The sequence below is a fragment of the Halichoeres trimaculatus genome, unplaced genomic scaffold (genome assembly GCF_033239565.1).
Source record: "Halichoeres trimaculatus isolate MK-OKI-2021-1 unplaced genomic scaffold, fHalTri1.1 fHalTri1_scaffold_17, whole genome shotgun sequence".
Taxonomy (NCBI): Eukaryota; Metazoa; Chordata; class Actinopteri; order Labriformes; family Labridae; genus Halichoeres; species Halichoeres trimaculatus.
In genome coordinates this window covers 5,511,674-5,523,161 of record NW_027437195.1, presented here as the reverse complement: position 1 = coordinate 5,523,161, position 11,488 = coordinate 5,511,674, and the positions used below count along the sequence as shown (strand labels likewise).

At 39.9% G+C, this 11,488-nt stretch overlaps 1 protein-coding gene across 2 annotated transcripts; it reads right to left on the bottom strand.

The window, feature by feature from the left end:
- Positions 1-40: 40 nt before the first annotated feature.
- Positions 41-7,109, bottom strand: utp25 (UTP25 small subunit processor component). Of its 2 annotated transcripts, none has more exons than XM_074692694.1 (12): positions 6,909-7,109; positions 6,098-6,137; positions 5,801-5,996; positions 5,465-5,707; positions 5,264-5,352; positions 4,759-5,169; positions 3,545-3,761; positions 3,248-3,450; positions 2,669-2,851; positions 2,409-2,518; positions 2,045-2,290; positions 41-742 (listed from the first exon to the last, which is right to left on the bottom strand). In XM_074692694.1, the coding sequence occupies exons 1-12, from the start codon at positions 7,007-7,009 to the stop codon at positions 487-489; spliced, it is 2,295 nt and encodes a 764-aa protein (XP_074548795.1). In that variant the 5' UTR covers positions 7,010-7,109; the 3' UTR covers positions 41-486. The 2 variants fall into 2 exon arrangements, with proteins under 2 accessions (XP_074548795.1, XP_074548794.1); XM_074692693.1 differs by having other exon boundaries at positions 42-742; positions 5,465-5,710.
- Between the last annotated feature and the right edge of the window lie 4,379 nt (positions 7,110-11,488).

Genomic DNA, 11,488 nt, shown 5'->3' with positions numbered 1-11,488 from the left:
GTAAATAAACTGTTTGATTCCGTACCCTGAAACTAAATAAAAACTAGTCTGAAGACGTCATGTGGTTGGATATTCAGGAAAAGGAATAACTTCTCAGCTGAGTTTGAAACAGTCTTGTTTTGAGTATAAAAACGTATCTTCTCTGTTTCTATGTCATTAGCCAAAGCATAGATACAAACATTCTTATCAGGGAAAGTTGAGGCAGTAAAAATAATCAAATGTTCAGTGCACTGATAATCAGAGTCCACACAACAAACCAATGAGGAAGAACTTCAAACATCTTATCACAGTTTTCTCCTACAACCTACCGAAAGGATGTTTTTTGACCTCTCCTCTTTAGCCTTCATTAACAGCACCTGTTAAAGATGTGTGTGTAACAACAGCTGTCTCACTGATGGAGAGTTTCCTCGCCAACATTTTAGAGGCATCAACACCCGTCTTTGACAGACCCCTTCAGGTATCATATCTACCATCGTCTCTTTTTAATCAGGAGTCCTTATCCTCCCCTCCTGTGATAAAAAGGTGAACAGCCTTGCTGGAGTGCAGCATCTGTCCGGCTCTCTGGGCTCCTGTGATGGCTGCTAACTTGTGGGCGTCATAGCGAGAGTAGAGCGCCGTGCAGGTCCAGCTGGCGCCCTCCTCATGACCCCCTGCTGCCAGCATGTTACACACCTCGCTGTAGAAATGGGGGTAGGAGGGCAAACCGTAGAATATCAGGTTCTGGATCCCTTTGATGGTGTACCTTAAAGAAAGAGAAAGAAGAGAGAATTACATGAGACAGATATGAAACCTGGGGTGTATCTCTATTGATAACTTCATTAAGTTTTAGGAGCAAAGCAGCAAAGGAAAACGCTTCAGGTCCTGAAAGAAGAGTCCATTGATTCCTGAGCTTTGCTATCATCCGATGCTGATGCCAACTGATTTAAGTCCAAAACATGTGCTTTAGTTTCCATTTATGTTGGTTAAACCCTGTTAGCTTTTCATAATTATTGTTGGAAGCAAAGTTACCACCGGAAACACTCCCATCAAACATGCCAAAAGAAATTTATGAAGAGATCAACAAGAACAGTGGAGCTCCTCACTACTGAGTCCTGAGTCTGGGTTCTTTGAGCTATGGTCTTGGACTTTTGATCTCCTGTTTTTTTGTCTCACTTCCATTACTTTTTGGTATTTTGAAACTCTACTTAGAACCTTTTTAAGATCAAACAGTGAAAATAGGAATTCTTGCAATTTTTCAACTGCTCCTAAAATGTTGATCAGGTGTGTAGATTATTCCATGTATTAGCCTTTTGTTGATACACCTGATTTAACTTTTTGAGTCAGAATTTTCTGAAATCGAGATTAGGATCAGATCATTTAATCCCCAGTTTCAAAGTAGAAGCAGAGAAATTGTTTTGTATGCCACAACATGGTATGATAAACTTTTGTTTTGTTTTGTAGAGAAAGACGATCACTAATATCTAGGGATGCACGATATTATCGGCCCAATATCGGTATTGGCTGATAAAAGCTTAAAAACATGTTTATCGGTATTGGCAGATATGAAAATTTCTGCCGATAGTCACAGCCGTTAAGGTGCTATTCAGTAAGGATTATTATTATTTTCCATCTGAAAAATAAGCTCCTTACATAAAATGTAGCACTTCATTTATTTGCACTGCAGAGCTCTGTGTCTGTCACCAGGAGTTGAGTTGAGTTTGAAAAAATAATACATTTCTTATTTATGGTAAAATCAAATGATTTTTGTCTTGTTTTATGTGTGTTTCTTAAACATATGAGACCGTCACAATAAGAGTAACATACAAATTCCAGTACAGGGTAGACTTAGCTTTCTTTACAGTGAAAAAAACAAACAAACTTGTGATTATAGGTATCGGTATCGGCCAAAAGGGGTTTCGATATATCGGATATTGGCAAAAATCCAATATCGTGCATCCCTACTAATATCCCTTGATTCAGGAACTGTCACTGTCTGCTATGTATACTTGAGCTGCAGAAATCATCCATATGCTAGGTTCAGATGCAATATTTAAGACAAACTGACCTTTTATAGAAGTGGAAGCGTTCGGTGAAGAGCAGGAACTGTTTGTCTCCTTTCTGGAAGAAGTGTCTGGCTCGGGACACCTCTGACTTGCTGGAGTACTCGCAAATGCTGGCAAAGTTTACCTCCTCTTTTTTCATGTAGTTTCGCAAGCGGACGTAGTCAAAGTAAGACGGGATGTAGATCAGAGTGTGGGACATCACAGAGTCCCGGTACTGAGGCAGCACTTTGTCCAGGAAGAACTGAAACCTTCAGTTAGGATGGGGAACAAGGGAAATATAACAGAAAGTAAATTTTAGTGTTGCATTGAGATGTTTTTTTATAGTTTTCAGTATATATTTTTCTAATGTTGACAAAAATTCCTCACCGTGCATCGTGGTCCATGAAGCTGTCAGAAGGGAGCATCTGAAACACGTGTGGGAGCTGAATCAGCACCTGGCTGATCGAACCTGTTTTTGGCATGTTCTTTGTGGCAACCTGTGGGAAAAAATACAGAATGAGAAAATCATTACAAAAATCCTGAATATTCACTGATGCAGTGACACAAGCCTAGCCTGGAGTCTGCTCAGTATGTTCAGTCTACGGAGCGGGTAAAACGTTAGCTCTGGTGTGTATGAAGCGGAGTACCTGTCCTCGGTAGTTGGCACAGTGCTTGGTGAGGATGTTGTTGATCTGTGGGTCCTGGATGGAACTGAACACCAGGGTCTGTCGGTAATGTTTGGCCCAGTTATTCAGGCTCCACATCCTCACTCTGGAGAAGTCCACTCCATGTGAGTCCAGCGGCTGCAGGTTCATGTGCTTCATCACATGCTGTAGAAAGACCAACATCGACTTAAAGCTGGGCTCAGACTACAGGAGGATTACATGAATTCCACTTTTTACAAAAATCTGAGATCTCAGAGATCTGGGTTGACTGTGGCTCACTGGTACAGTGGTCGTCTCTGAATCAGAAGGTGGGAGTTTCACAGATTAAAATGTTTTAAATACATTAAAAGGGATTTGATGAGTCTATAAGCTGTCTGTGAGGGCTGAAATGTCCAGTGTAGCAGGTTTTTTCATGGTACACTTCCACAGTGTTACAGGAGAAACACTGATGCTGCTCGCCCACCTTAAGACTTTTTATGAGTTTTGTGCAATCATAGGTTATCCTTCACCATTTAAAGCAAAGGTCAAGGGTCAGGGGTCAAGTTGAAGAGTTGCTCTCACCAGCACGTGTTCCCAGTTCTGCATGAGGAAGACGTCTGCCTGGTCCAGCACCAGCAGCTCAATGGAGGACAGAAAATCAAAGTCTCTTTTACTTTCTCCTTCTGCTCCCAGCACTGTCCGCAGGCCGAGCGGAGACGCTATGATGATGTCTGATGAGTAAAAAGGAGAGTAGAGGCGGATGCTGCTCCTCACGATGGAGATGCCTGGTGAGGAGAGACAGAGACAGAGCACGGCTTCAGACACAGAAACTCAAAAAGTAATCAGACACAGGTTTCACTGCAGCTTCTCTGACATTACCTATCCTGAAGTGATCGTCCACGTTGCCTGAGAAGACGGCCTGGTAGTCGTCTGGTCTCTGCAGATTGGTTGGTTTGTCATCTTCATCCTCTCCAAACTCCTCTTTGAACCTCTTCTTGTTGTTAACCACTATTTTCTTGCCTTTTGACTCCAGCAGGCTGATGAGTGTTTGGACAATTTTAAGAGCTCCCCCTCGAAATGGGACCAGAACCAGGACCTGGACAATGAATGTCGGCCGTTACAAGAGAGAAGTGGAGGAACTCAACACAAGTAATTGGGTTTTTTTGCTCATGTTTTTGCAAAAAGAAGTACTGCTCAGCCAAGATGCTTCATGAGCATCTCTAACATTTATCATAAAAACCACAAATATGACTCACTATTACATTATTCTTACACTAAGAAACAAACACTAGAGTTATTCTGCTCAAACAATATAGTTTACAACATTTAGAAGCAAAATAGTCTATGACATTAAAGCACAAAACAAAAGTGCTGATTTAATCTTTAACAATAAAATATATTTACTTAAATTTTTTTTTTACTGTAATTAACATCAAAGATGCACTGTTTCAGCCATTTCAGACTCAGGCAAGAAGAAGTTCTTTGAAAAAATTAACTTTTGATTTACTGTTGACAAGATGCACATGACATGATGCGTCTCACTGTCCTGGTTAACACCTGTGTGTCTGTACTGGTCTGTACCGGCACACCTCTGATAAGATCCCTGTCAGAAATCATTGTTCATCAGGTGCTTATTACCCCCCCCTGGGATTAATAAAGGATTTCTGATAAGATGCATTTTTTTTAACATGGCACCAATGTGCGTAGGAGCAGATTATGAATGGGGTTGTTTACTTTGTTTGTTTGTTCAATTATGGGTGAAGTTTTATTGGCTTGGCCTCCACAATGTGGAAGTCCTAGAGGCTGACCCCAGAGGCACCAGGAGCTAATGTAGCGATAGAAACAAACATTTGGTCTGTAATTGAGGTTCTGCAGTCAAACCAAGGTAAGTGTAAATATAGGCTACAGGACAGGACTACAGCATGACACAAGTTTCATCTTCTCCTCCTTCACACTTCAGGTGAAAACCATACTTCGGAGCACAGCAGGAAAAGGTCTGGGTAAAGTAGGAGGACACATTTTGATTGCCTGTAAAACATCCCACCCTGAAATTTCAGCAGTTTTGGAGATGTGTGAATGCAGCTTTAGTTTACCTTAGGCCGTGTCAGTCCCTGGTCTCTGGGTTCATCCTGTGGCTCAGCTCCAGCTTTAGGCTGAATCTTTTGCTCTCTCAGCTGTGCGTTGTGGGCCAGGACCTGTGAGTTCGCCTTCAGGACATGGTTTAGCACATGGAGGCAGTATGCACTGCGGACCTGAGGGCCCTGGTTCAGAGGACAGGTCTCTGGGTGGTAGAGGTCTTTGTAGGTGCCCATTAGAGCCAGCAGCTCGAGCTGCAGGGAGCTGATCTCCCTGGCTGAGTCTTTGAGGTCTGAGGTCTGGTTCAAATTCTTCCAGTTGGACTCTAAAACTTTGTGAAAAACAGGGAGCTCTGTGTCTTTCTGCTGACCAATGGGTCCAAACTTCTCCAGAGAACTGGTACAAAGTAATGTCCCCAGCTGTGGCCACTATATATGGAAAAACAGAAAAACACATGATCATTACCACCTGACCAGTTCATAATAAACTGTTTCCTTCTCATTTGAAATGTGCTGTCAGTACCGTGATCTGAGCTTTTGTTTTGCTGCCGAATGTTATCTTCTGCACATCTTCTTCACTTAGTTCAGTGTGTAAATGCTGTAGAAACACATCTGCAAGTACAGAAAAAAGAAAAACTCACACTTAAACAGCAAAATGTCACAACATGTTATTAGCATGTTTTAAATACTGAAAGATAGATCAGCTCCATCACTTTCTTCTTACCTTTGCTGTCTTGGTGCTCTGCAGTTCCTTCCTGGTCCTCTCCCCCGTCCTCCTCATCCATGAAGTTGGTCTCCAGACAGAACTGAGACTCGTTCTCCTTATCCTCAAACTCTTCACCCCCTGCTTCCTCTGTCCCTGCCCCTCCTTCATCCGCTTCAGTCACATCCTCACCTGCATCTTTCAGTTCTTCCACCTCTTCATCATCATTATCACCCTCACTCTCATCACCAGCTCCATCACTGTCTTCTTCATTCAAAAGCAGCATTATATTAGACTAACAGGAAAAAAAACTTGGTCTTTGCCTTTACTTTGTGTGATAATAAATAAACACCTTACCCTCAACAAGAGGCTCTTCTTCGTAGCCTTCCTCCTCTTCATCATCACTGATCTCCTCCTCACTGTGCTCATCACCAGTAGGTTGGCTGAGGGTTGAAAGGAGTTTCTGATAGGCTGTTTTCTGCTCTGGCTCCTCCTCCTCCTCTTGGTCTTCGAGCTCAGCAGGATCAACGTCAGAGTGTTGTGGGCTTGCTGGCTGTTCAGTGTGTAACAATATTATCCACAAGATAAAATCAAAGCAGCAGGAGAAAAAAACATGAGTGGACAGTCAAATACTGTTAGTGCAGTGCAACTCACCAGTTCCACTATTTCAGTCCGTTCTGGAGCCTCTCTGACACTGTGAAAAAGAAAAAAAAACATATTATAACTTAACTTATTTCATTTTATATTTTAAATAAAAAAAACCAGCATTGAAGCAGATATGTGGCTTAATCCAACAGGAGCCATATAAGGTGATGGGTAACTTAGAGTTTTGGAGGGTTTTCCCTCTCTTTGAGTATCCAAATCAAGAAACTGAAAATGTTTTTAAGAATCGGGTTGAATTTATAACTTCAGTTCAAGCAAGTTCTGCAAAACTCCACATACTACAAATGATTCATTTCAACCTTTTGAGGAAGGAATATACGTTCTTGTATGTGGGTCACACTCTTAATCATTTGCCTGACAGGTATGTGTGAGTAAAGTGTCACTAAACTGATATTTTTATTCATGCCTTAAAATGTTGTTTGGGAACTCATACAGTTTTCAGGACAGATGGTCTGTCACTGTTAAACAACCGAGATATTTGTTCTATTGGTTGTCATGTTTTCTGCTATGATGTACCAGAGACTAGTTATTAAAATTAGCCGAATGACTAACTCAGGCATTTAAACAAAGGTGGCAAGCTTAGTTGTTTATTAATGTGAATTATCCTTTTAAAATAAGTAATAATGTCTTTCTGTACATCAGCACTTAAACGTAATTGAAAGGTTACGAATTTGACGTTGCTGTCTCAAATAACACAAAGTAGGGGCTGTCACTGTTTTTCTGAATGAAACTTAGCTCGTTGGCTAACGTAAAGTAGCTCAAACCTTCTGAAAAACATGCAGGACTGCGTCACGACACTTACACATCATGAAAAGGATGCTCCTCTCCAAACTCCTTCAAGTGCTTCTTCTGCTTTTTGGATAAATTAGTAAAAAGCTGTTTATTGTGTCTTCTTTTACCCATGTTGACACTGTGCTGCACGTGTGCTGGCTTCAGCTTCTTCTTCGCTGGTCGTTTGGATACAGCATCAGGCGTACTGCCGCCTACAGGTCCGGGAGGGAAGTCCAGGTTCACAGGGTGCTCTTGTTGAGAGAAAGGGGAGGAAACCGTTTCCGAGCTTTGCCTTGTATGTGAGAAATTCAATAATTAGGGATAAATTTCAGATATTCAAAAAAGTTCTGTGCTTTTTCTGCTCTAATAAATTCTTGAATATTTTTTTTATTAAAAAGGTGCATGAATTTGACAACTGTGTTATGGACAAAATTTGTTACTATTCTGTTACATATAACCTTATAATACTGAATTTAAAGTTTTTCCAACATTTCTATGTAAGACTACGCTCCCTAGAAATGACCTTTATCATTTATATCAAGGTTTAGCCAAAATTTAAAAGATTCATGGCACAAAAATTTCATGTAACACAGTTGACAACACATGGTAACACAGTTGACAGGATAAGAAGAGAGAAACCTGTTCTTGCAACATTGAATTTTGAATGATAGAGACAGATTAGCAACTGCAGACAGAGTCTGAAATTAAATTTCTATATCTGCTGCCAAATTGAAAAATGAAAATAAAAAAGGCCTCTGCAGTGACCACTGTGACGACGAGTATCAACCAATTGGTAATCTCATTGTTACCTGCTACAGTGGACAGCCGAAGTAGTGATGTTAGCATTAGGCTAACATGTATTTTAGACTATGTTGCAAGTGTATTTTGAAGCTATAAAGTAACAGGAAGTAACAGCTGACTTCACAAACTGGATGAAGGAAGACAGACAGACGGACAGACAGAAACATAAGAACCAAGTGAAAACCAAAGACTCATGGGATCTTAACTAAAACCCAATAGCTACCCAGATCTGAAACAGAAAATAATAATAAGCAGAGCAACACACTGGCCCAATGACACAGAAACCAGAGCAGATCGGTCAATTAATGAAACCTGGTGTTTATGTGAATCATAACCACCTGCTCACTATACATCATACCTGTCTGGAAAGTCTGGATCCTCTGTTCTATTGGCTCAATCAGCTGAAATAAAGTGAGCAACCCAATCTATTTCTCACAGATCAATGGATAGCATGAAAAATGTGACTTCACACAACAGAAATACAGAAAGAATTTATATTTCCAGAACGTATTTAGTTGTTTAGGTGTTTATTTTTATTTTTGCGTAATTTTTGAACATTAAATATTTATGGACGCACACAATTCTGTAGGAGAAACTGGAGCAACCCCGGGGGAAACCTACGCAGATGCAGAGGTTCAGAGTCCAGATGGATAGAAACCAGAAGGCTTCTGCCTGTCAGGACCTTAAACTACCACACTGCCTCACACACTGCCTGTATGTGTGTGTGTGAGTGTGAGATATGGTCTAGAACTTGGGCATGTATGAGGCACAGAGGGGCTTCAGGGGGCTGGTCAAACCTGAGGCTGCCTGCTTTTGTTTTGGGGATGGTGTCTTGGAGTGATCCACTACTTAAATCTTTTCCACAAGAACACATGTTCTGTCTCAGGTGTTTCTCGGGGTCCGTCCTGGATCTCTGGGGTCTCTTCAGGTGTTTGTTGTGACTCATTCTGGGGGCTCTTCAGATGTTGAGAGTGAATCAGAATCTGAATCAAATGGATCTTTTTTTTCTTTACTATGGTGTTGTCTTGTTCTCCCAGGGGCCGGGCAACACCCTGCTCAACTGCAGTTCTTCAAGTGTACACTTGGGGCTGGCAGAGAGCATTATGCCAAGCACCTATTAGCATCAACATGCTACTGCTACTAACAGCTGATCTTGTGTGTAAACAGTGCAACCATGGTCACACGTAGGATCTCCTGACACATAGGAATGAAATCTTGAAAATTGTTTGTTGAATGTTACTGTGGGGAGAAACCTGAGCACTCGGATGAAACCAAGGTGACACAGGAGAACATGGGGGCTCACATGGGCTTCTGTGTGGCCTTGTAAGAGCCTCAAGTCCTTCTCCTTCTCCTTATCCAGCTCACACTCTGCACGACGAAACAAAGTCAGGCCTGCAGCTCAGAGAGTGTAAGCTGTACATGAAGTCAGACATGAGGCTCAAGAAGCCTCCAGACCTCAAGTTGTTTCACCAAAGAACACAAAGAACGCAGTGAAAAAAGACCTGTGTTAACAGAAAAATCGCTGAGGGAATGAACGCTGTAGTATGCATGCCAGGCCTGTAGTTGGTGATTGAACTGTAAAGACACACCCCTCCACGGACCAGAAGAAGTCTACCCAGCTGATAATGAACAAAACAGGAGAAGTTCAGAAGTGGACTAACAGATGCACATTGTTGTTGAAAGGCAGTCAGCAGATTTTGCAGATTCAGCAGCACAAACACAACACAGAAGTCTGCCATTGTTACTGTAATTGTCCAGTGAAAGTGTAATGCTCAAAGCAAAGTGTGATGTCAGCGTCTCCACTGAAAACTCTGACTTGCTGTCTAAACGGCTCGGTGGCCACAAACTTTCAGAAAAGTTCCTCTCTGAGGGCTGTTTTCATAAGTTTCCATTTAAAGTCAGCTAAAACACAGTTTCCATGTAGACAAAAGGATGAAACGCGACAAAACTTTTGCGTTTCATCCTAAAAATCTTTTGGTGTAAACAACCCGTAAGATGGGAAATACTGCCATATTAGAATGACGAGGAGGTTGATTTTAGCTTAAAGGTAGCTTCCTGAAGGTTAACCTGTAGCAGCTCAAAGCACTCACATACAAACCACATGAAATAAACATTAAATCTACAATCTGTGTTCTTGATTTACTAAACTTAAAGAAACTGACCCCAGACAAAGTTTTCATAATAGAAAAATAATGTTTACTTAGAGATTTTGCAAAGTACAAAACAAGACACGTTTACGATTTGCAAACAGCAGAAAAGACCGACAGTTTCTCTAACCTGAATATCTTCTTTTAAGGGTCTCTTAACAGTATAAGAAGTCTTTAAACCTTATCAGATCAGAAAACACTAGTAACAAGATACCTGTGTGAATTACCTTCAACAAATATACCAAAACACTTTAACTCTCACAGGTTGAATCCTAACTGTGACCTCCTAATTAGGCGCCTCATTTTTATTAAAAAATACAACCATCCCTAAGAAAATTACAACAAAAGCTTTCTCATGTGTTTTTGAAGTATTAGGTGTCGTTAATAACATATTATAAGTTTACCAAAGTTTGACCGCTAAAAAGGTGTGATTTTTAAGATGGAGTCTATGATGGGCAGGAAGGCCTTAAAATTGTTTATAATGTGGTCTGGGTGAATCCTCGATTTTGATTGGCTGCAAGGTGTCCCCGCTGAAAGGTAGTGTAAATATAAACGAAATAGATCAGGCAGTGCATTGTTCAATAGAAATTTTTATAACTGTATGGTAGCTGATGTATGGAGCCCCTTGACAAATGGACATAGGAGAAAAGTGTGCCATAAGTCATATTATATAAATTTATGTCTTTAATTAACCCTTTAACCATTTAATGTACAATTTAAGAAATTTTTTTTATTTTATTTTATTTTATTTTATTTTATTTTATTTTCATTTTATTTATTTATTTGTTTTTGGTATTGATTCATGTTGTTGGAGAACTTAACCACAATGTTCAAAAATTCGAAACCAAAATTACATTGTTTTGAAAATAATGATAACTTCAAAGAAAAAAAAAAGAGTTGTAAACACCCAATCAGGTTTAATTCACTTCTGCATATTTCAGTGATGTATTGTGACTCAAAATGTGCTCTATCAAATGTTTGAGAAGAACTGTAAATAGTTAAAAAGGTGTAGACATAAATCACGAAAATATTTTTAATCACAGCATCTAATGGAATTCTACCTTTCCATTTAAAAGAGCATAAGCTCAATGAATGACTTGACTGAAAAACTTTGGTATAACTAAAAACTTTAGTGTTTTTTTTTTTTTCATTTTAAAAATTATTTTAATCCATGTTTTATTGTTGAATTTAAAACCAATTAAATTTGGGGTGCAGCAGTCTAGGTTTCACCCAATCAGGTTTAATGATGCCCTGTTTCCTGCTCTTTCTACTGTCCTATCCTTTCTTATTAATGAGGTATTTACTCATTAAAAAGGTTGAAAAAAAAAACACCCTCAAAATAATTATGATTTAAAAAAAAACTTAAAAAACAGGTAACTTGTTGTCCTTTAAAATGGTACCATAATCCAAACTCAGTCTATAATTATTAAGTTGGTCAGACTTTTTATGTCTTAACGCTTTTTGCCCACGTTAGTCATTGTCCTGTGGGATTTCTAAGGAGCAGGTCCTGGTCCTTGAGGATCAGTCATGGATTGATCCAACTGTGTGATGGACTCAAAACAGAAAGCAAAAGTCTTTTACCCTATTTGTAGTCCAAATGGAAAAATAATAACTCTCACAGTTTTGTTTGATAATTTAATATATTTTCTTGGATTGTTTGTCA